The sequence below is a fragment of the Herpailurus yagouaroundi genome, unplaced genomic scaffold (assembly GCF_014898765.1).
Source record: "Herpailurus yagouaroundi ecotype Mexico unplaced genomic scaffold, PumYag 159, whole genome shotgun sequence".
Classification (NCBI taxonomy): Eukaryota; Metazoa; Chordata; class Mammalia; order Carnivora; family Felidae; genus Herpailurus; species Herpailurus yagouaroundi.
The window spans coordinates 46,658,551-46,684,067 of NW_024412400.1; the positions used below are offsets into that span (position 1 = coordinate 46,658,551).

General features: G+C 35.9%; 2 protein-coding genes across 2 annotated transcripts in view; both read left to right on the top strand.

Moving 5' to 3' along the window:
- The window catches only part of AADACL2 (arylacetamide deacetylase like 2), a 34,990-nt gene extending 34,048 nt beyond the window's left edge, over positions 1 to 942 (top strand). Inside the window, exon 5 of the mRNA XM_040480515.1 lies at positions 203 to 942. Within this exon, the coding sequence (XP_040336449.1) occupies positions 203 to 805 (603 nt within the window). The 3' untranslated portion in view covers positions 806 to 942. The remainder of the gene's footprint in view (positions 1 to 202) is intronic.
- Positions 943 to 21,530: 20,588 nt separating this feature from the next.
- Positions 21,531 to 25,517, top strand: part of AADAC (arylacetamide deacetylase) — a 31,844-nt gene continuing 27,857 nt past the window's right edge. The window contains 1 exon segment of the mRNA XM_040481125.1: positions 21,531 to 21,901. Within this exon segment, the coding sequence (XP_040337059.1) occupies positions 21,752 to 21,901 (150 nt within the window). The 5' untranslated portion in view covers positions 21,531 to 21,751.

Below are 25,517 nucleotides of genomic sequence, written 5' to 3' on the forward strand. Positions count from 1 at the left end.
TTTTTAAAACTTTACTGTTGAAATGAGCTTGACAAGTTTTTATGCCACTGAAGGTCATTATAAATATTGTGAAAATAATATATTATCACATCAATTTATGTAGATTTGTTTATCTCATGATTGCTTATGTTTTAAAAATTAAATCTCTCCCTCCTGAAGTTTTGGAATTCTTGCTTATAGGACATCATTATGTTTTTTTCAGGTGCAGATTGATCTTGAAATAAAGCATAAAATCAAGCTTCAAGCTTTAATTTACCCTGTCTTACAGATAATATATTCTTGTTTGCCATCTCACCAAGAAAATGAGCATGGTATAATTCTAGCAAAGGACTTGGGCATAAAACTCATTAGCTCATATTTAACCACTGATGAAACAGTTACCCAAGCAATGAGAAGAAACCAACATATGCCTCTGGAATCAAGACACCTGTTTAAGTTTGTTAACTGGAGTACTCTTTTACCCAAGAAGTATAGAAAAAACCATGTTTATACCGAACCAGTTCTTGGAAGACATAATTATTCATTGCCAGCACTTATGGATATCAGAGCATCTCCCTTGTTAGCCAATGATTCTCAGTTACAGAATTTGCCATCAACTTATATTCTTACCTGTCAGTATGATTGTGTAAGGGATGATGGACTTATGTATGTCACAAGACTTCAGAATGTTGGAGTTCAAGTTACTCATGACCATATTGAGAATGGGTTCCATGGAGCTTTATCGTTCATGGTGTCACCAGTGTACTTACGTCTAGGTCTGAGGATAAAAGACATGTATATTAGTTGGCTGGATAAGAATTTATAAATGTAATATATATAAAATATATAGGGCCACCAGTTAATGGGTTGTAATTTGTGATATACAAATTATCACAGGTGTGGTACAAAGAACAATGTCATTTGTGTTATCTGAATGGAGATTAAAATCAGTTATAAAAGTGACTGTATGTCCTTGAGCTAGTTAATTTTTCTTATTCCTAGAGCTGCATGTGTAAAATGTATATAATCCTTTTATTTATAGTTTATGATAATTATGTTTGTCCTAATACAAACCAACACCTATTCAAGTTGAGAATAAGAATGTTACTGACACGTTAGAGAAGAGGGCAGAGAAATTATAATAGTGAGTGGGCAAAGGAAAAATAAAGGGAAAAAGTTACAAGGTAATTGGATTAGTTTCCTGTGACTGCTGTAATGTTTTACTACAAATTTGGTGGCTTAAAACAACAGAAATGTTTCCTCTCAGAGGGTCACCAAATCAGGGTGCTGGCAAGAGCCACACTCCCTCTGGAGGCTCTAGATGGAGCTCTTTGTCTCCTTCATCCGATGGCTGTCATTATTCCTTGGGGTAGCCAGATCACATTATCTTCAAGGTTAGCATCTTCAAATTTTTCTCGGCTCCATCTTCACTGGCCTTCATCTGTGCCTCCCTTTTAGAAAGGTACATGTGTTTCCACCGAAGTGATCCAACATCCTCTCCCCATCTCAAAATCCTTAATTGCATTTGCAAATACCTGCCTTTTTTTTCCCATGTAAGGTGACATTCCCACGGAGTAGGATTTAGATTTTTTTCTGGAAGGCCTTTTTTTTTTTTTTTTTCACATTTTCAGTCAAATGTTTTAAAAAGGCAACAGATCAACATTATAATTTGTTAAAGTTCAATCACATCTAAATATGCACTCAACGAGGGGAAGAGTTAAGATGGTGGAGTAGTAGGGGTACCCTGGGCTTGCGTCCTTCCTCAAACATAGCTAGATCACATCAAATCATTCTGAATACCTAGGAAATTGATCTGAGGATTAAGAGAACAATCTGCATAATTTGAAGGAGAGAATGTGGCAGGTTAAGAGGTGTGGAGACGTGCATTAGGGGAGAGAAAAGCTGCAGTGCCACAGGAGTAGGAAGACCTTTTTACAGAAAGGAGAGGGAAACAGGGTGAGAGAGCATGGCACTGGGTTTGCACAAGAAAAGGATTTTCTGAGAATCATTGGGGAATTGGGAGGAAATGATTATTGCAATATTTGCAAACAGTGGAGCTGAAATTCCGAGGTTTTGGAATTCTCTACCATTCGTGGGAGTCAATCTGGGAGGGCAGCAGTGCTCCTGGGGAAAGGAGGGTGGAAGGTCAGCAGTGGACAGCGGATAGTGGGTTGTGGGGAGTCCCTGGGTCACAGTGGGAGAGAAAGTTTCTCTTCCCTGCTGTGCATTTGGAAGATGGTATATTTCCTCTCCACGGACAAAAGACCTGGCTGGTGCCTTTGAGCAACGATTCAACAGCAGGGGACAGAAGTGTGTGCATAGGGCAGATAACCTGGTTCCAGCTTTTGGCTATGCTTCACCATAAACTCCAGGCACCTGTACATCTGTGCAGCCTATTTTCATGGACATAACAGGACCAGGCACAGCAATGTGAGGATCTCCTCTGGAGGGGTGTACAGGCCTCTGGCTCACCTTGTCCTTTAAGATTAGTAATTTTGAATACGAGCCATGCACCAGAGATAAAACACAGGAGAGCTGTGACACTGGGCATGTTGACAACCTAGGCACAAATGGGTTGAAGGCAGGGATCTGATTGAAGTGTAGGACATAGGAAGGGAGATGGTTTGCTTGTCTGTGAAGTCTAACTGAACAGAGGTGGGCAGCAGCTCCCCTAGCCAGGAAAGGAGAGTGATGCCATCTTCCCCCACCCAGTACCTGGTGAGACTTCGCCAACCAAAACAGTGCCGCCAGTGGAGGCTGGAACTACTTACAACAAACCTCACCCTGCTGTTCCCTACAGGTGCATCTGTACTAGCACAGGTCTGACAGAAAAGAATTTCAGAAAAGAATTCTGAAAGCAGCTGGGGACAAAATGTCCTTAAGCCACAAGAGTAGGCACATAAGGTTAGCAGCAGACCTGTCCACAGAAACCTGGCAGGCTATAAGGGAGTAGCATGATACATATAATGTGCTCAATGGGAAAAATATGCAGCCAAGAATTCTACCCAGCAAGCCTGTTATTCAGAATAGAAGGAGAAATAGAGTTTCCAAGACAAGCAAAAACTAAAGGACTTTATCAACACTAAACCAGCTCTGCAAGAATTATTAAAGGGGATCGTTGAGTGGGAAAGATACCAAAAGAAACAAGAAAGAAACAGAGACCATCTACAGGAACAGTGACTTTACAGGTGGTACAAGGGCACTAAATTCATATCTATCAATAATTACTCTGAATGTAAATGGACTAAATCCTCCATTTAAAAGACATAGGGCATCAGAATGGATAAAAAATCATGACCCACAGTTATGCTACTTACAAGAGACTCATTTTAGACCCAAAGACACCTCCAGATTGAAGGTCAGGGTGGAACACCATTTATCAGGCTAATGGACATCAAAAGACAGCTGCAGTAGCCATACTAATATCAAATGAGATTTTAAACCAAAGACTATAATATGAGATGAAGAAGGCTACAATATATAATTAAGGGATCTATCCAGCAAGAAGATATAACAATTGTAAATATTTATGCCCCTAACTGGAGAGCAGCCAAGCGTGTACATGAATTAATAACAAACTTACAGCAATGGACAATCATCTAAGCAAATGATCAACAAGGAAACAAGGGCTTTGAATGATACCCTGGACCAGATGGACTTGACAGATATATTCAGAGCATTTCATGTACATATGTACATACACATATACATAAATAAGTATTTCCTTTTGGTATGAAAATAGTTATACATTATCTGAAGACCTTTCCTCTAGAAGTTATTTGGTCCTGTTTTCATTAATGTGTAAAAAATTCTTTTTTGTCTTTAAAGACTAATTTTTACTAAACTATGAATCAGTGTTGATATTTCTGGTTTGATTTTTTCCCCAGGTATGCCATTTACCTCATTAATATCTAAGTTCAAGTAATTCTTTACAAACTTTCAGTGACATCTTGAATAATAATTTTTAGTAATTGTTCCATTTCCTTGTTTTGGTTTTTCTTCTCTGGGAAATTTTATCATATCTATGTTAGATACTCTTTCCCTCTGTTCATTATTTGTAGATTTTAAAATCATTTTAATCTTGTTCTTAATCTCTACTTTGCACTCACTTTTTTTTACATTTGAGGTATAGGCCTATATGTTTTGACAAAGGCATAGTATCATGTAAATTTTTCTACAGCGAAGACACGGAACAGCTCTGTTCTGTGTTTCCTCCTGTTTCCCATAGCCCCTGCCAACTGCTGTTCTGTTTTCTGTCTCTGTGAGTTTACCTTTCCTGGATTATCATATAAATGGAATCATATGGGAGCCATTAAATTCCTTTTTACTTTAAACTTTTTCCTAATTTAAGGCTGTTTTTCCCTCTGACATTTTCTGTATTTATTTTCCTTTGTGTTGATTCTGGTCTAATCTTCATTTTTGAAACAGTGTTTTGTTTTGTTTTCTGAATTATTTCTTGGGTGTTATTAATTAATTTTTGAGTTTTGATAATTCTGGATTATGTTTCTCTTTCACATTGTAGGTCATTGTGTTAATAACTTCAGACAATTATAAAACATTAGGATATAGTTTTCCTTTGCTTTGTGGGCAAGTTTTTCTGTTTATGCTCTCATTGCCTGTATAGAGTTTATTCTGCTTCTTATTATGTTTGCTCTTACAAATTGCTCTTATAATTCTGAGTGATGTATAACTACAATCATTTTCTGATGATCATTTTTACATGAAACTAATTCTCTTAACTTCTAGAAGGTATGGGGAAGGCATGGTTTTACAGATTTTCTCACTTTATGACTCTTGAGCTCCCTCTTTTGTTATTATTGTGAAATACTACGTTTTGTTCTGGCCATTTAATCTGTATTGTCTTTTCCCCTGTCCTGGTTACTTTGGATTCTATTCCCAGCAGTTTAGTCATTGTGGAGCTCTGTGCCGGAAGAGGCTTTAATTGGTTTATGTCGAGGGATGGTAGGGTCTACACTATCCCAACCCCTTCAGATGTAATTGCAAATGGCTTGTATTCACCAACTAATAGGGTGCACAAATCCCTGAGAGTTTCAACTGTTTTCTAAATTTTACTAAGATTTCTGGTGAATACATGTTAAAATCTTAGTGTATCAAATGCTTTGTTGCTCCCCTGTGCTATCTCTTGTACAGGCACTGATGCTGCACAGGCCTTGTAGGTGTTGGTGGATTGTTCTTACCATTCATACTTAGAGGTTTGTAGGATACTTTATATTCTGGCTCATGTTTTACTTCATATAATGCTGTCCATAGATTTGGTTTTCTTACCCAAATTTCTATGTGGATTCTTCTGGGGGAGATTTGGGGATTTTCAAAAATTAAGGACCCATAGTGGAATATTTGAATTCTTTTTTTTTTTTTTTTTTTTGAGTAACTGTTAGAAAAAAAAAAAAAAGAAACAGACCCAAATTGATAAGTATACAAGATTTCAACAACATAATTAATAAAAATGATTTAATGTACAAATATTGAACTCAATAGCAAATAATGTCATAATACATTCTTTTCAAGTATACTTTGAACATTAAAAATATTCTTGGCCATTAAGCAATTATTGTCAAATTTAAAATGATAGAAACCAGGTAAAGCATATTCTCAGACTCTAGTGAAATTAGGCTAGAATAACAACATGATAATTTAAAAATCCCCATCTGTTTGAAAGTAATAAATGTATTACTAAATAACTCAGAGTTAAAAACTAACTCATTATACAAATTAGAACATGTTTTGAATTGAATGATAATGAAAACACATGACTTGTGGGATACAGGTAAAGCTGGTCTTAAAAGGGAATTTATAACATACATGATAATTTCTAATGCATACATTAGAATAGAAGCAAGGTCAATTGCCATTTAGCTAAATGATCCATCTGATGAAGTCTTCAGCTTGTATTTTGCGGAATCCCTTCTGCCTTTCACAGTCTAGTCCTCAAAATACCATAAAGTCCCATAGTCACATCAGACTGTCATACCTATGGACTTGTGCTCATACAAACTCCTCTACTTACAAGACCTTCCTGGCCACCACTTTTGTCTAGTCTCCATTTTTGCTCTGTAGACCTCTATTAGCAGCTGTAACACTTTAATTATGCAGAGAATCTCATTTAAGAAGCTCCGTTTTTAAAAATACTTTTTTCTTTTTCCTTGGAACCTGGGGGAATAGTTTGGTTGAGCAGCACAGGGGTCTTGGGGTGAGGGAGAGCTTATAAAAGGATGGAAGGTCTTAAATGGACTCTCTTTGTGACTTACACTTATTAACAGATTCCCTCTGCCATTCAATAGTGAATTCATTTCCTTCTTTATCTTCTCTCTCTTTTGAAAGTCTTAATAATATAACAAACGCCATAAATTTGCTATTGTGTTCACTTCAACTGAATATCACCAATATGTTTTATCTACCTATATGTTTTTCCTATCCAGTCTCTGTTTCCCCTGAGAAACAGCTAAAATTCTGATTTGGAGGTATGCAATTCTCTTTTTTTTAATTAAAAATATTTTTTTATGTAAGCAGGCCTAAACAATATGCTTAGTTTTTCTTGCTTTAGGGGCCAAATATGGAATTATATGTTATGTAGTCTTTTGAGATATGACTTTCACTCAATCATATATATACTAGCCATAGATAGTGCAGGGAATGTAAGCTTATTCATTTTCACCAAGGTATAAAATGTTTTATTACCAGAATATACCACAATTTATTTAACCATTTTCTTGTTTTGGGGTATCTAGTTTTTCCCCAGGTTTTTGTTTGTTTGTTTTCTGTGTTCATTCTGGTTGTATAGCAGGATAATTTCACTCTGGGGAAAAAACCAAACACTATGTTGATGTACATAAGTAGCTGAAGATGGTTAATCCAACTAGATAAAATACAGGAACTAACCTAATCAATAAATTTTCTAAGAATACCTTGATCCAGGATCTCGGGATACATTCCATGGATATATGGAATAAAATAGTCTCTGCTGGATGAACACTAAGAAATAAACTTGGTCCTTGCAGGCTATTTGAGTATTGTTAGATGTATTTAGATATTGCTAGATGTATTAACCAACATAAGTAACTTACTAACTTTATACACTGAAATAGTATTGAATTTGGCCAGGGTCTAGAACAACAACTGGCACGCACACATGATTTTGGAGGTGTTCACTAGACACTTGCAGATAAAGTCAATTACTGCCATCTGGTGGTGTCTTTTGGGATTCTGGATTCAAAATCTCCTTGCTGTAGGAGCAAAGTATCACTTTTTTGGACAATTGCTAGTCTCTTATAGAGTCCTGGTGCAAACATCTACCATTGCAGAAGGTCAGTAGATAAGAGCTGAGATACCATTTGTGTAATATGTAGTGTCAGAGAGATTTCTTTTTGATAACATGGATATTATACATATAGGACATATTTGGAGACTTCAATGTATGGGATTAAATCATCTTGCTATTTGTTTCCTCTTTGTTACATTTGCTCTTTTTTTTGTTTTACTATTTTCTTTATTTTTTATTATTTCAGTATTTTTATGATTTAATTGTTTTCTCCTCTGTTGGGTTATGAGATATACTTCTTGGTTTTATCCTTTTTAGTGGTTGCTTTAGAATTTACAGTATGCATGTTAATGTTATCACATCTAACTTCAAATAACGTTCTACTTCATGGAAGTGGTAAGAACTTTCCAACGGTATACCGCCATTTTTCTCTCACATCTTTTTGGTTATTGTTGCCATATATTTCAGTGCTACTTATGTTATGAGCCCAACATTATATTAATAATTTTTTAAATTATTATCTTTTTAAGCATATTTAAGATGAGAAATAACATCTGTATTGATCCACATTATTATTTTTCTGTAGCTCTTAATTCTTTTGTATAAATCAGGGTTATCATCTTATTTTTTTCCTTCTGAAGAGGTCCTTCTATCATTTTTTGTAGTGTATGTTTGCTTGGAGTGACTTCTCTCAAGCTTCTGTTTCTTGAATAATATTTTATGTTGCTTGAGTTTAAGAAAATATTTTAACTTTGAGTAAGATTATAGTATGATTTTTCTTCAGAACTTTAAAGATGTTGATCTCTTCTTACAAATGTTATAATGAGAAGTCTGTGGTCAATCTTATCCTTTTGTATGTAATATTTCTTTTATCTCTGGCTAATTTGAAAACTTGTTTCTAATTACTGTTTTTCAGCATTTTGAATAAAATATGACTTGCTGTGGGGTGCCTTGGTGCCTGTCAGTTAAGTGTCTGACTCTTGGTTTCCACTCAGGTCAGGATCTTGTGGTTTCCTGAGTTCAAGCCGCACATTGGGCTCTGCATTGGCAATGCCAGTGCAGAGCTTGCTTGGGATTCTCTCTCTCTACCCCCCTCTCTCTGCCCCTCCCACACTCACATGTCTGTCTCTCTCAAATAAAAAAAAAATGTGACTTGTTGTGATTTATATTTTTATTCTCTTGGGATTTATCGAATTTCTTGGATCTTTGAATTCATAGTTTTCTTTAGATTTAGAAAAATTTTGCCCCTTTTACCTTCATATAATTTATCGTTTCTCCTCCTGCCCCAACAATATATCTGTTGCTTCTTTCTGGAACTCCCAATTATGTTGTAGGGAGTATGGCCAGAGTTGCAAAAGATGAGTCCACAAAGTGCATTCAAATGAAGGTCCTCATAGATGCTCAACTCCAGAATGAAGCTTCTTTTTATTAGGATAATTGCTAAAGACTACGTGCATAAAATTAGCTAAGCAAATATGTTAATCAATCTAATGGTTTAGCTTTTCAAGGTTGAATTTCAAGTTAATTGGTTTCTATAACACTAGGAAGGGTCAGGTGTGAAGGAGGATCCAGCCCTGGGCAATGTTAATGGCTCTAGGCACTCCTTATGAGCTGCAGCCACGTTCAACTATGTAAACATGTCCTAAGGCCTTGCACCTTCTCCAGCCCTTCCCTTTTGAAGTCTTTTCCTTTGATGCTTCTCTCCTGCATTTCCCACACAATTACACATATTTAGTTGCTTGATATTTTCCCAGAGATTACAGAACCCTTCATTTTTCCATGTTTCCTCCCCTGTGTACTTAATTTTAAATACTTTCTATTTCTACTCAGGTTCACTGATTTTTATACTAAATTTGAAGTCTGGTTTGGTAAATTCTCCCACTTGGTTCTGTTTAAAAATTGTCTCAACTATTCTATGCTCTTTGCATTAAAAAAAATTACAATCTGCTTGTCAGTTTTTTCCCAAAAAAATTTTTTTTTGAAATTTTTCAGTCAGATATTGTTGAATCTTTGGGAGAATTGGTAAGTTAAAATTAGTACATTTTCAACCACGAACATGCTGTATCTCTCAATTGAATTAAGTCTTTTCTAATTTCTCTTGACAGTATTTTCAGTGTCACAGTCTTACAAATATTTTGTTAGATTTAATTATGGGAATTTAATGGTTTTTCTTGCTATTACGAATGGTCCTGATGTTTTAATTTTATTTTCTCATTTTTGTTATTGTATATAGGAACATATTCAATATTTTATTATTGATCTTTATATATTTTATTTATTTATTTATATATATATATATTATTTATTTATTTATTTAATTTTTTATCTTTTTTAATTTACATCCAAATTAGTTAGCATATAGTGCAACAGTGATTTCAGGAGTAGATTCCTTAGTGCCCCTTACCCATTTAGCACATCCCCCCTCCCACAACCCCTCCAGTAACCCTCAGTTTGTTCTCCATATTTATGAGTCTCTTCTGTTTTGTCCCCCTCCCTGTTTTTATATTATTTTTGTTTCCCTTCCCTTACATTCATCTGCTTTGTCTCTATATAAAGTCCTCATATGAGTGAAGTCATATGATTTTTTGTTTTTCTCTAATTTCACTTAGCATAATCCTTCCAGTTCCATCCACGTAGTTGCAAATGGCAAGATTTCATTCTTTTTGATTGCCGAGTAATACTCCATTGTGTGTGTGTGTGTGTGTGTGTGTGTGTGTGTGTGTGTGTGTGTACATACCACTTCTTTATCCATTCATCCATCAATGGACATTTGGGCTCTTTCCGTATTTGGCTATTGTTGATAGTGCTGCTATAAACACAGGGGTGCATGTGTCCCTTAGAAACAGCACACCAATATCCCATGGATAAATGCCTAGTAGTGCAATTGCTGGGTTGTAGGGTAGTTCTATTCGTAGTTTTTTGAGGAACCTCCATACTGTTTTCCAGAGTGACTGCACCAGCTTGCATTGCCACCAACAATGCAAAAGAGGTCCTCTTTCTCTGCATCCTTGCCAACATCTGTTGTTGCCTGAGTTGTTAATGTTAGCCATTCTGACAGGTGTAAGATGGTATCTCATTGTGGTTTTGATTTGTATTTCCCTGATGATGAGTGATGTAGAGCATTTTTTCATGTGTCAGTTGGCCACCTGGATGTCTTCTTTGGAGAAGTGTCTATTCCTGTCTTTTGCCCATTTCTTCACTGGATTATTTGTTTTTTGGGTGTTGAGTTTGATCAGTTCTTTATAGATTTTGGATACTAACCCTTTATCTGATATGTCATTAGCAAATATCTTCTCCCATTCTGTTGGTTGCCTTTTAGTTTTGCTGATTGTTTCCTTCACTGTGCAGAAGCTTTTTATTTTGATGAGATCCCAATAGTTCATTTTTGCTTTTGTTTCCCTTGTTTCTGGAGACATGTTGAGAAAGAAGTTGCTGTGGCCAAGATCAAAGAGGTTTTTTCCTGCTTTCTCCTCAAGGATTTTGATGGCTTCCTATCGTACATTTAGGTATTTCATCCATTTTGAGTTTATTTTTGTATATGGTGTAAAAAAAGTGGTCCAGGTGCATTCTTCTGCATGTCTCTGTCCAGTTTTCCCAGTCCCACTTGCTGAAGAGACTGTCTTTATTCCATTGGATATTCTTTCCTGCTTTGTCAAAGATTAGTTGGCCATATGTTTGTAGGTCCATTTCTGGGTTCTCTATTCTGTTCCATTGATCTGAGTGTCTCTTCTTATGCCAGTATCATACCGTCTTGATAACTACCACTTTGTAGTATAGCTTGAAGTCGAGGATTGTGATGCCTCCTGCTTTGGTTTTCTTTTTCAAGATTGCTTTGGCTATTCAGGGTCTTTTCTGCTTCCATACAAATTTTAGGATTATTTGTTCTAGCTCTGTGAAGAATGCTCCTGTTACTTTGATAGGGATTGCGTTGAATATGTAGATTGCTTTGGGTAGTATTGACATTTTAACAATATTTGTTCTTCCGATCTAGGAGCATGGAATCTTTTTCCATTTTTTTAAAAATTTTTTTTAATGTTTATTTATTTTTGAGACAGAGACAAAGCATGAATGGGGGAGGGGCAGAGACAGAGGGAGACACAGAATTGGAAGCAGGCTCTAGGCTCTGAGCCATCAGCCCAGAGCCTGATGCGGGGCTCGAACTCACTAACTGTGAGATCGTGACCTGAGCTGAAGTCGGATGCTCAACCGACTGAGCCACCCAGGCGCCCCTCTTTTTCCATTTTTTTTGTGTCTTCTTCAATTTCTTTCATAAGCTTTCTATAGTGTTCAGTGTATAGATTTTTCACCTCTTTGGTTATATTTATTCCTAGGTATTTTATGGGTTTCTTGTGAAACTGTAAATGGGATCGATTCCTTGATTTCTCTTTCTGTCACTTCATTGTTGGTGTATAGTAATGCAACCGATATCTGTGCATTAATTTTATATCCTGCAACTTTGCTGAATTCATGAATCAGTTCTAGCAGTTTTTTTGGTGGAATCTTTTGGGTTTTCCATATAGACTATCATGTCTTCTGAGAAGAGTGAAAGTTTGGCCTCCTTCTGGTCAATTTGGATGCCTTTTATTTCTTTGTGTTGTCTGATTGCAGAGGCTAAGACTTCCAATCCTATGTTGAGTAACAGTGGCAAGAGTGGACATCCCTGTCTTATTCCTGACCTTTGGGGGAAAGCTATCAGTTCTTCCCCACTGAGGATGATATTAGCATTGGGTCGTTCATATATGGCTTTTAGGATGTCGAGGTATGCTCTTTCCATCCCTACTTTCTTGAGGGTTTTTATCAAGAAAGGATGCTCTATTTTGTCAAATGCTTTCTCTGCATCTATTCAGTGGATCATATGGTTCTTGTCCTTTCTTTTATTGATGTGATGAATCACGTTAATTGTTTTGCAGATATTGAAGCAGCCCTGCATCCCAGGTATAATCTGCTTGGTCGTGGTGAATAATTTTTTTAATGTTTTGTTGGATCCGGTTGGTTAATATCTTGTTGAGGATTTTTGCATCCATGTCCATCAGAGAAACTGGTCTATAGTTCTCCTTTTTAGTGTGGTCTCTGTCTGGTTTTGGATTCAAGGTAATGCTGTCTTCATAGAAAGAGTTTGGAAGTTTCCCTTCCATTTCTATTTTTTGGAATAGCTTCAAGAGAATAGGTGTTAACTCTTCCTTAAATGTTTGGTAGAATTCCCCTGGAAAGCCATCTGGCCTTGGACTCTTGTTTTTTGGCAGATTTTTGATTACTAGTTTAATTTCCTTACTGGTGATGGGTCTCTTAAAATTTTCCATTTCTTCCTGTTTCAGTTTTGTTAGTGTATATGTTTCTAGGATTTTGTCCATTTCTTCGAGATTACCCACTTTATTGGCATAAAATTGCTCATATTATTCTCTTATTATTGTTTTTATTTCTGCTCTGTTGATTGTGATCTCTGGTCTCTCATTCTTGATTTTATTTATTTGGGTCCTTTCCTTTTTGTTCACACTGGCTAGTGATTTATCAATTTGGTAATTCTTTCAAAGAACTAGCTTCTGGTTTCATTGATCTGTTCTGTTTTTTGTTTTGTTTTGTTTTTGTTTTGATAGCATTAATTTTGCTCTAATCTTTATTATTTCCTGTCTTCTGCTGTTTTGGGTTTTATTTGCTGTTCTTTTTCCAGCTCCTGAAGGCATAAGGGTAGGTTGTGTATCTGAGATCTTTCTTCCTTCTTTAGTAAGGCCTGGATTGCTATATACTTCGCTCTTATGACCACCTTTGCTGCATCCCAGAGGTTTTGGGTTGTGGTGTTATCATTTTCATTGACTTCCATATATTTTTTAATTTCCTCTTTAACTGGTTCGCCCATTCACTCTTTAGTAGGATGTTCTTCAGTCTCCAAGTGTTTGTGACCTTTCCAAATTTTTTCTTGTGGTTGATTTTGAGTTTCATAGCGTTGTGGTCTGAAAATATGCATGGAATGATCTCGATCTTTTTGTACTTACTTAAGGCTGATTTGTGTCCCAGTATGTGGTCTATTCTGGAGAACATTCCATGCACACTGGAGAAGAATGTACATTCTGCTGCTTTAGAATGAAATATTCTGAATATATCTGTTAAGTCCATCTGGTCCAGTGTGTCATTCAAAGCCATTGTTTCCTTGTTGATTTTTTGAATAGATGATCTGTCCATTTCTATGAGTGGGGTGTTGAAGTCTCCTACTATTATGGTATTACTGTCGATGAGTTTCTTTATGTTTCTGATTAGTTGATTTATATATTTGGGTGCTATCCCATTTGGTGCATAAATGTCTCCAATTGTTAGGTCTTCTTGGTGAATAGACCCCTTGATTATGATATAGTGCCCTTCTGCATCTCTTGATACAGTCTTTATTTTCAAGTCTAGATTGTCTGATATATGTATGGCCACTCTGGCTTTCTTTTGTTGACCATTATCATGATAGATGGTTCTCCATCCCCTTGTTTTCAAATTGAAGGTGTCTTTAGGTCTCAAGTGGGTCTCTTGTAAACAGCAAATAGATGGATCTTGTTTCTTTATCCATTCTGTTTCCCTATGTCTTTTGATTGGAGCATTGAGTGCATTGACATTTAGAATGAGTACTGAAAGATACGAATTTATTGCCATTATGATGCTTGTAGAGTTGGAGTTTCTGGTGGTCTCTGGTTTTTCTAATCTTTGTTGCTTTTGATATATATATATTTATATATATATATATATATATATATATATATATTAAAATACACACACACACACACACACACACACACACACACATACATATTCACTTTTTCTGCCCTCAGTCCCCCTTATTGCAGGGCTGGTTTAGTGGTCGTAAACTCCTTTAATTTTTGTTTGTCTGGGAAACTTTTTATCTCTTCTTCTATTTTGAATGACAGCCTTGCTGGATAAAGAATTCATGGCTTCATATTTTTCTGATTCAGCACACTGAATATATCCTGCCACTTCTTTCTGGCCTGCCAAGTTTCTGTGGATAGTACTGCTGCAAACCTGATCTATCTTCTCTTGTAGCTTAAGGACTTTTTTCCTTTGCTGCTTTCATGATTCTCTGCTTGCCTGAGTATTTTGTGAATTTGACTATGATATGCTTTGTTGGTGGTCAGTTTTTGTTGAGTCTAATGGGGGTCCCCTGTGCTTCCTGGATTTTGATGTCTGTGTCCTTCCCCAGGTTAGGAAAGTTTTCCACTATGATTTGCTCACATTACCCTTCTACCCCTATTTCTCTCTCTTCCTCTTCTGGGGTCCCTATGATTCTGATGTTGTTCCTTTTTAATGGGTCACTGATTTCTCTAATTCTTAAATTGCGCTCTTTTGCCTTCATCTCTCTTTTTTTGTGCTTCATTTTTCTCTGTAAGTTTGTCCTCTATATCGCTGATTCTCTGTTCTGCCTCATCCATCCTTGCCACCACCTCCTTCATCCCTGATTGCAGCTCAGTGATAGCATTTTTAATTTCATTCTGGCTATTTTTTACTTGTTTTATCTCTGCAGAAAGGGGTTCTAATCTATTTTCGACTCTAGCTAGTACTCTTATTATCGTGATTCTAAATTCTGGTTCAGACATCTTGCTTGTATCTATGTTGGTTAAGTCCCTGGCTGTCGTTTCTTCGTGCTCTTTCTTTTGGGGTGAATTCCTTCATTTTGTCATTTTGAAGTGAGAAAAGGAATTAATGAGGTAGAAAAATTGAAATTAAAAAAATTAAAATTAAAAAAGATATTAAAATTAAAATTTAAACACACACACACACACAAATCAAATAGATGATGGTAGATCCTAGGTGTGTTTTGGTTGGGTGTTGAAAGGAGTTTGACAGATGAGAGAAAAAGGGGGGGAAGAGAAAAAAGGAAATTATTTGAGAATTTGAAAAAATGAATACACTGAAGTAGAGTAAAATGAGATGATGGGGTAAAATAGATTTTGAAAAAATATACACAAAAGTAAAGAATATTGTAGAAAAAATAAAGAAAATATTCTTAATAAAAAATTAAAAATGAATAGGATTTTTTTCTTTTTCTGTATTCAAGAGAAAAGAAATGAAAAATAGAAAAAAGATAGAAAGAAAAAAGAAAAAAATCATTCGCATTTTTGAAAAAAGTGAATACACTGTAGTAGATTAAAATAAAATGGTGGAAGTAAAATAGAATTTGGAAAAATTTACATAAAAGCAAAAAAATATAGTAAAAAATTAAATTAAGATATTTTTAAAGAAATTGAAAGTAAAAATTAAGTTTTTCTCTTTCTGCATTCAAGAAAAATAAATGAAAAAAAAAAGAAAGAAAAAAAGGAACTTGTTTGAAAATTTGAAAAGGTGAATACACTGAAGTAGACTAAAATAAAATGATGGAAGTAAAATAGAATTGGAAAATTTTACACAGAAGTAAAAAATACAGTATAAAAATTAAAGAAAAATATTTTTAATAAAAATTGAAAATAAAAATTTTTTCTTTCTGTATTCAAGAAAAAGAATAGAAGTGTAAAAGAGGAAAAAAAGAAAATTGAATAGATGAACCTGCTAACAGATTGAAGTAGGACTGAAATTACTTCATTTTCCCTAGAAGTCAGTCTCTGTAGCATTTTATAGTCCATAAACTAAGCCAGTGGTGAGACCTCTGTTCTTGAAGGGCAAAGTTGGCCCAGTTGGGCGGGGCTCAGTGTAACAGCTTTGCTCTCCACTAGACGGCGCTGCTACCCTACTGAGGTGGAGTGTCTGGAGCTTTAGGTGCATATGCGCATGCATGAGAGCAGTGAAAATGGCGCCACCCAGCTACCCAGTCTGTTCTCCCGGTTTAGCAATTGTGCACCTGTCATCTGTCTTCAGGTTTTGTGCCCTCACTTTCCGCTTTTTCACTGTCTGTGACAAGGCCCAAGGTGGTACCTCTCTCCCAAATTTTGTCTCAGATGCGGCTGTTTTCCCCGGCCCCTTACTTCTGAAGGATTGTGGCTTTGACCCATTCTGCCCCTCTGTGGGAGGGTCTCACTGAGCAATGGTTGAATGAGCAATGGCTGAATGTCGGCTGCACCCAGGAATGCCCGCTGGACCCTGCTGCTGCTGGTGCCCCGAGACTGCGGTCAGGTGCCTGCCCACCCCAGAGAAAGTTCACGAGATAGTGTAGCAGCAGCGTCTCAGGGATATTGGAAAATCACAACACACATCTGGCACCAGGCCTCACCCTTAATGACCTTGTTCCAGCTTCAGTGAATGTTGCCATTTTCTGGGGTCTGCTGGGACCAGGTGGCTTCAGCAGTCTCTGCCAAATATCCTTCCAGCATTGGAACTGCTTTTCCCCATGCGGCCCAAGAACCTCCCAGACCCCACTCTGTTCCTGGGGATTCGTCCTTCACACCAGAGCACTGCCAGGTATCAAGCTGCAGAGTTGCAGCCTTTGCACTCCCCTTGTTTACAGTTTTAATGGAATTTAAACCTTCTCCTTTCTCCCTTTTTAGTTTAGTCCCTGTGGCTGTTTCCAATTTTCCACTTTCTCTCCAGCTGCTTTTGGGGAGGGGTGCTTTTCCCGTATTCTCCCCCTCCCTTCCCAGTCTGTGTCCTCTCTCCTTCTGCAAAAGCAGTTCCCTACCCTCCGCGGCTTCTCGCTCCCCAAATTCACTTTTCTGCGCCTTGTACCTGCTGAATTCTGTAGTTGAGGTTGTGCAGATTGTTGTGTTAATCCTCCAATCAGTTTTCTAGGTGTGTAGGATGGTTTAGTGTTGGTCTGGCTGTATTTCATAGATGAGAGACACACAAAAAACTTCCATGCTGTTCAGCTAACTTGGCTCCTCCTTGGCTTCTTTTAAATTAAATTTTGTTTACAATATACTTAAAACAAGTCAAAAAGAGGACAGAGAAAAAGGTGCTTTGCATTTTATTCTACTGTTATTTTTTTATATTTGAGTAATACTTAATTTGTTTCTTGAAAATCTATATTACAATTTTTTTTCACAAGGAGACCTGTGAGAAAAACACTTAGAAACAAGCTAAAACATATTCATGACACTTTAGGTGGTTAGTAGAAAAGAGGTTGTCCAAACTAGAGAGCTTCTGTTTTCTTGGTGTCCAAACTACTTTGGCAAGTTTAAGGAAGATTTTTTGAAGCTTTTTTTTTCTATAATAACATATTCTCAGTTAAAAACATTTGACTGATATACAATTTCATATTTCCCAATCACTTATCCAGATTTTCACTTTTATCAGCTGGATTAAGTTTTCACTGTCCTACTCCTATTAAATCTAAGTTAGAACTATTTAACTAAGAGTGTTTTCATAGAGGTAGAACAATATAAAAGAGTGCTTCTTAATTTTCTTTAACATTTATTCATTTTTGAGAGACAGAGACAGCACAAGCAGGGGTGGGGCAGATAGAGATGGAGACCCAGAATCCTAAGTAGGCTCCAGGCTCTGAGCTACTGGTGGTCTCCAACCCACAAACCATGAAATCATGACCTGAGCCGAAGTCAGATGCTTAACTGACTGAGCCACCCAGCTGCCCATAAAATAGTGATTGTTAATATAAGCTCTGGGAGGAAGGGCCATGACAGAATCATTTAAGAGGTTTTTAAAAGAATCTCTGTGTTACTCTCTTCCCAAAACACTGCACCATTAAGGGTTTGATGCTTTGTTCAAGGGATACTTGACTGTCTCAGTTGAATATAACCCCCACTGTGAATCATCATTACTAATGGAATGATATTCCTTAACTCTTTTGAGGGTAGAAGAGTGTAGGAAACCATTGAAGTAAAAGAAAGAGCAGAAGTTTTGTTGTCAGACATATCTAGTTTTAGATCCTGGTTCTTGGTAGGAGAGTCAAGAACTAGGAATCACTGTGTTTGTTTAACAAACCCTTTACTCTGTGACCACGGGCAAAGTCCTTATTCCTCCCTGTTCCTCAACTTTCTCATTAGTAAGAATTGGTAAAATCATGCACAACTGATAAAATATTTGTAAAAATTGAATGAAGAAATTTTTTAAAACTCATGCCACAGAACCTGGCACATTGATAGGCACTCTTCAAATATTACTTCCTTTTGTGCTGGGTCTCAAATAGTCATTTAATTCTGTCTCCTACTCTTCCCAAGTGAATACACATAAATAGAACATTTTTCAGAAGATAACTTTATTGCCAGACAACACTACACATGACAGAAAGAAATTGCACTGTGTAGTTTTCTGAGGGGAAAAAGTCAAAGTTTTAAGTGCTAGAAAGGAAAAGAAGAAAGAATGGCTGATGGAGGTAATGGTAACTAATGATTGAAGATTGAAAATGAACTCAAAGGCTAGGGGAAATGAATCCATAGGTCTGTACACTATTGGTTAACCAAATCTCATTATTCTTTGGCCTGGAAAAAATCTCTACTTACATTCATCTGACTTAGCAAGTTTATTAAGATCATGGTTCTTTCAGAGCACTAATGCAAGAGCAGTTGATGTAAAATGCAGTATTTAGTGAGTAATGCTACAAATCCAAAGTTTTCATTTATACCCCCTCTTTCTATGTGGGAATCCCATTGGTAATGCAGAAGGAGGGGCTCATCCAACTTTTAGATGGTAAACAAACACATACACCCAAACTCCAGCTGCTATGGATCAGTGCAGTTAATCAACAACAAATTGAACAAAATGCAGTCAGCCATAATTGCATATTAAGATAAAACTTGTATTGGGGCGCCTGGGTGGCGCAGTCGGTTAAGTGTCCGACTTCAGCCAGGTCACGATCTCGCAGTCCGTGAGTTCGAGCCCCGCGTCAGGCTCTGGGCTGATGGCTCAGAGCCTGGAGCCTGTTTCCGATTCTGTGTCTCCCTCTCTCTCTGCCCCTCCCCCATTCATGCTCTGTCTCTCTCTGTCCCCAAAATAAATAAACGTTGAAAAAAAATTTTTTTTTTAAAAAAGATAAAACTTGTATAAAAGAATAGTTATATGTTAAATTGAGAAATTTCTCTTAAAAATTGTATTTACTAAATCTCCTTCATTACTTTACTAAATAAAGGACTCTTTATTTGAAAAGAATCCTAAATAAAGGATTACTTTACTCCTTTACTAAATAAAGGACTCTTTATTTGAAAAGAATTTTAGCTGGAAAGTATTACTTTCTCTAACTTACCAACCCATTACCCTTACCCAAACACGTGTCTCAGTGTAACCTTTGCCATAAACCTTTATAATTTGCATATTTGTAGCTCTTGTATTTATCTTGTTTCATAAAAGATTTCAAAATTTATAGAATTCCTTTAGCACCTTCCTCTTTTCAAGGCAAGGGCTGTTGATGTGTACATATGTGCCCCCACAATATGAGCTCTTTGAAATCAGAAAACGTATTTCGTTTTGGCCTTCCCAGCAACTAACACCATGTCAGTCACATTGAATGAAGACAGCTACATTGATGCTGGATGCTGGTATAGGATTTGAATGGGACTTGACAGAATGGAGCTTAGAAAGCTAATCAGGAGCAAGTCAAAGAATCCCTGAGTAGTATTAGTTGATGTTTGGGACCACTGTTAGATTTTCTTCCTAGGATTTCAATATAAATTGTAGAAATACGAAATTATCATGGGAGGCTTTCTATGAAGAAAAAATCAAATCACATGATTTATTAATTCTCATTAATATTTTGATTTTGTTTTGTTTTACTTAAACTCTATAGATACGATATTCTGTCAAGATGGACAGTAAACAGACTTGAAGTGTTATCAAGTAATTGAAGTATTGATTATACTTTAGTCCACATGTCCTGTATATCAAAATCCTCTCAACTTTATTGAAGGATTTATTATGTCCAAAATAAATCTGTGTCCCAGATGAACTAAGTATGGAAAGAGAAGCTGATGTCAGTGCCTTCCCTGGGTGTGGCTAGATAAGACAGATACAAGTAGGTAAAAAAGGATCTAAGTCCTAGAAGTTCAAGAATTTTTTGAATAAAATTAACAGTGACACTACATGGACATGACCAGCTCCTATGGATTTCCCCTTCTCGTTAATTTGCAGAGTTAAGAATAAAGACCTCAGAGCCTGAGGATCTAGGCTAAAATGATAGCTTTGGAAATATGTAATGAAGTGATCTTGGGAAAGAAAGAAACTTTTCATAGTCTTAGTTCTTACATTCCACTGTTGATATGAGAGCTAAGTAATATAATATATTTAAAGTGATATGGGGATTATGTCACATATTTTAAACTTGGCATGAAATTTACTTGCTCCACAAGAAAATGCTTCTGGAATTTGAGCACTTAAACTCTTGGGTCCCTTAGCAATCCAAACTACTTACATTTTGTGATCCTACCATTTTAAAAGATGGTTTGAGAGAGGGAGTCAAACTGTAAGAGAATCTTAACTCTGGAGAACAAACTGAGGGTTGCTAGAGGGAGGTGGGCATTAAGGAGGGCACTTGTGATGAGCACTGGGTGTCATATGTAAGGGATGAATCGCTGAATTCTACTCCTGAAACCAGTACTACACTATATGTTAACTAATTTGAGTTTTAATAAAATCTTGGAAGCAAAACAAAAACAAATGTTTTCCAGGTCTTTGGATCTTACTTAACTACTTCTGTCTGGAAATGACAAATGACTTTCTATCAGGTCCTTTTTACCAGCACTAGCCCCATAACCTCACTTAACCTCAAGAGAAGGGATCTAAGTATTTCAGGGGTATTTAGTGAACAATAAGTGTCTCTAACACTGCTACTTGATTTTGTATGACCTTGACAAGTTACTTAATCTTCTTAATTTCAGGTATTTATCTGTAATCTGAGACTAATTGAAGACTGGGACAAGTGAGGTTTTAATGTGCACTCTTAAGAGGACTCTGTACTGATTTCACTCCATACTGTTGACCTTGCACGAGTTTCTGAACTTTGTCTCAGTTTCTCTCTCTCTCTCTCATGTGACAATACTTTTGAACTTTAAATAAGTTTTAATTGTTTTAGTACACTTTCTTGGATCAGAGTAAGTAGTCAAAAACTGTTAGCTCTCTCCATGATTATTATATAATTTTAACATGATTATTATTCACTGGTAATTTTAATTGTAGCAAGACAATAAAAGTAATACAAAATACATATGACCATATCTATATTACTTTGTAAAAGGTCTCAATACTTTTCAAATATTTGTTGGTTCTCCCCAACTCTGAGATTTGTTATTTGAAGCATATACTGAGTTTCTTATATTTGATCGTGGCCTATTCTTTAGTAGTTACTACACCTAGTAACTGTGCAATACATGTTTGTTTACTGACTTGACTAGCAACATAATAAAGGCTGTTGGATATGATAAAATTTGCAACAGAAGAGTTCTTTGTACTTGTTACTAAGTTTAATGAGTAAACTTAGTAACAGGACAGCCAATGAAATGACAGACTAAGCAGTGGAATTTGTGTTCAGGAAGTTAGATGACACTTTATGAGGGTCCCAAAACGTGGATGTAATTTTCAGCCACTGAATATTTCAAGTGTATTTGCCGTGTCACCAAGTCAAAAGAGCAGATGAGAACCATCGTGGGAAGAAAGACCATTTTACTTCTGATTATGGGGGTTCTTGGGGCATATTATGTTTATATACCTGTCCCAGATAACATTGAGGAGCCATGGAAACTAATGTTGGTTAACACATATATGAAAACTTTAACAGATTTGGTAATTATAGAGCTTTATTGACTGACTATTTAACAGTTTAATCAGGAGAAAGTATTTGTAGTATTGTTATTTAAAAAAAATTTCTACTGTCTTGGAAATTTTGTTCGTAAAACTGGCTTGCTGATTTTAAAAGCTTTTTTTTATTTTAACTATTCCTTAATGCAGACCCCTAATAGAATAAATATGAAGGAAGTAGTCAAGCAGCTTTAACTTTAAATATTAAAAGACAAATGTAATCTTTTAAATATTAAAAGACAGGAAGACCGACAAAAAGTCGTATCGTGAGTTTCATGGCATGAATCCTGCCCAAATGAAGCACTTTGAAGTGTGAACTTCAGAAACAGTAAGATTGACTAGCGCTGTGATTAGTTACAGAATTCTGTGCAATAACCTTGTATTTAAGCATGCAAATGCATTCATACTGAAATATTTGTAAACAAGTCAGCTGGTAAAAAACCAAAGGAAACTGGATGTACATGATTTCCAGTTGTAAAGCATGACCTGCTAAGGTGACAGGGCAGTTGGCTGCCCTATCCAGTGTCTCCAGTTGCCCCTCAAAGACTTGTGGTTCTTTTCTAGTAAGGCTAATTATGTGAAATTGAAGCGCTTTTTTTTTTTTTTTTCATCTCCTTTAAACATCTTGTAGCAAACTGCCTTCTGGAGCAAAAAACAAAAAAAAATTGAAATAATAATTTGAGAACAATTAACCTGTATATTAAACACTTAGCTCATTATCTCTTTCCTTGAATTTTTAAAGGTGTTCTTAAATATCTCTTCTGGCATTAATGTAGCTCTGAATAAGTGCAAGACTTGTCTTATTTTCATTTTATTAGTGATTTGATCATTTGTAGTAATTTTGTTAGCAAGTATGTTGTTGGATTTGGGTCAGTTTCACTGGAGTATAGCTTCAACTCTTTATCTTTTATAAGTTATTCTTGAATTTTATTTAAAATATTTATTTTGGTCTATAGTTTTGTTTTCTTTTATTATTTAATTTTGTAAGTATATATACATATATACACATGTAAATACATACACGATCCTCTCAGTATGTCTTCAAAAATGGTGTCATTTTCCCTCCTAGTACTTTTTAATCTTTTTCTACATTTTTCTTCCTTTTGATTTTCTCATTTCTATCGTATATAATACCTTGTGTTACTTTCAACTTAGTGTTTATTTCTTTTTTCTTTTTTTTTTTTTTTACATTTATTTATTTATTTTTGAGAGACAGAGACAGAGCACAAGAGGGGGATGGACAGAGGGAGAAGGAAACACAGAATCCGAAGCAGGTTCCAGGCTCCGAGCTGTCAGCACAGAGCCCAACGTGGGACTTGAACTCACAAACTGTGAGATCATGACCTGAGCCGAAGTCAGATGCTCAACCGACTGAGCCACCCAGGCGCCCCATTAGTGTTTATTTCTGAAATTATTTTGTCCTTCATTATATATTCCTCTTCTAAGTTCTACCAGTACCAGTTTTTAGTCACCTCCTTGTTTTGACTAGTGATCACCACCAAATATGTCCATGTCTTCTATGAATATGTATATTTTTCCTTTGTGATATTTCTTCATACCATTCTTCTTAAAATCCATTCTGCAATACTGTGTAGTATATCATCCACTTTGTAGCAATTTTTTTTTCTAATTTTTTTTCTTCATGAGTTGGAAGCTGTTTGAATAGTAATTCAAACTTTTAATAATTCAATGATGAAGAAAAATGGAAGTCACTGAATATAATCACCTGTCAACTTGTCTGTGATGTAGCATTGTCTCCTGGAATAGAAATATCAAATATAATTAACCAAAATGCCAACTTTGATATATGGCTCAGCATCACCTTGAAAGGACTTGGAGGTTGCATCTCATCTTGGCAAGAAGTAACATTATAATCAAATAACATAACACTGTCAGCTCTATCTCCGGTTTGAGATTATAAGCATTTGTGAAAGTGTTTTCCATCATTATACCAGATTACAAGGTTTTCCTTAATTGTATTGGGACAATTTGAAGTTCCCTAGGTTTGAGACCATTTTTAAAAATACTGGTTTTATCAACTCTGTTCTTTTCCTACATTTGGTGTTCATTCTTCTAGCCCTGCTTATTTCGTTTTGCTACTCTTTGGCCTATAAAGGATGAACATTTTGAGGCCCAATTATCTTTTTAGTTTTCAAACTGCTGAATATCTACAATTGATATGCAGATCTGTAACTTGGGTGCAGCCAAAGTCATAGTACTGTTTCTTAAATTTGGATCATCAGAAATTTATTTTACTATTTTTCCTTTAGATGATAGATCTTTGGAAGATAAAGATGCAAGAAATCATTTTGTCCATAAACTGAAGGATATAAATTCCAGAGTTGGTCGGAATTTTTTTTGTTTATAATTTGATATCTCAAATTTACATTAAAAATCCTTTTAGGGTTTAGAGTTAGTGTAAAAACAGTAAATGATTTGAGAAGATATATCCATTAACTTAATGCTCTAACTCATCAGACTTCATGAAAGGGAAGACAATTAAAGAAACTGTAAAGCCCTTCTTATTCAGTTCAGACTCCAGGGACAACGGACACTATTTTTAACATACTGATGTTTGATGCTTAAACACATACCCAGATGTAGCATTCGTAGATTGGAAAATGCAGCTGGTAATAAAATATAACAACATTCTGCTGGACCCTGGGCCAGCCGCAAGGTGGCCAAAGAGGTTTCTGTGTTTTCTCTCATACCCGTCAAAGTTCTATGGATACTGAGGGATCCTTGACTGCTGCATCCACTGTCACGCTCTGTCTTCTTCAATGGGCCTTTTGCAGTGATGGTCACTAAGAGATGGCCTATTGGCCAGTCAGGAGTGACATCTGCTCCAGAGTCAGACCTGGACTTCAGTCCCACATCCAGCATCTACTGCCTAGGTGGACATGAACAGAAATTTTAAACTCTCCCATCTCAATGTACTCAACTGAAAATCTGGAATATATTACTACTTATCAGGTCTTAGTAAGAATTGAATGGGAATAAGCACAGTACCTGGCAAAAACTAAACACAGTAAATATTATTGCTATTTATATCTATCTCCATACAACTGCCTGTGTTATCACTGTATGCTTGTGATTTTATAGCCAGATAAAACCATATGAAAAAATTTCCCAGCTGAACCTTGGCAATCCTGGATAAAATATTGAAAATCATGTTCAAGTAAAATTTCTGGAAAAATACCTAAAAGTTTTATAGAGATAGAAACAGACATGGATATTGATGTGCATATAAATACAGATTTGTACATGGGCTAGACTTAGATATTAATGAGATCTATAACTTAATATAAATATATATAGTACATTATATACATGTGAGTGCATATTTATGTGTGTGTGTGTGTGTATGGGTGTGTGTGTGTGTGTAGCTGTTAGTATTTATCAACCTGTCATCAATCTGTTAGTTGATTTTATACTATCTTTTCTCATTTCTTTTGGTATGCTAAGATGCTAAGGTTCCACTCACTAATACATTTCTCAATGTCTTTATATAGATATCCTCTGGAGTTTGCTGAATACACAGCGTTGCGGTGGGTTATGGATTACAATAATAAATTAGATATTTATTTACAATACCAAATTA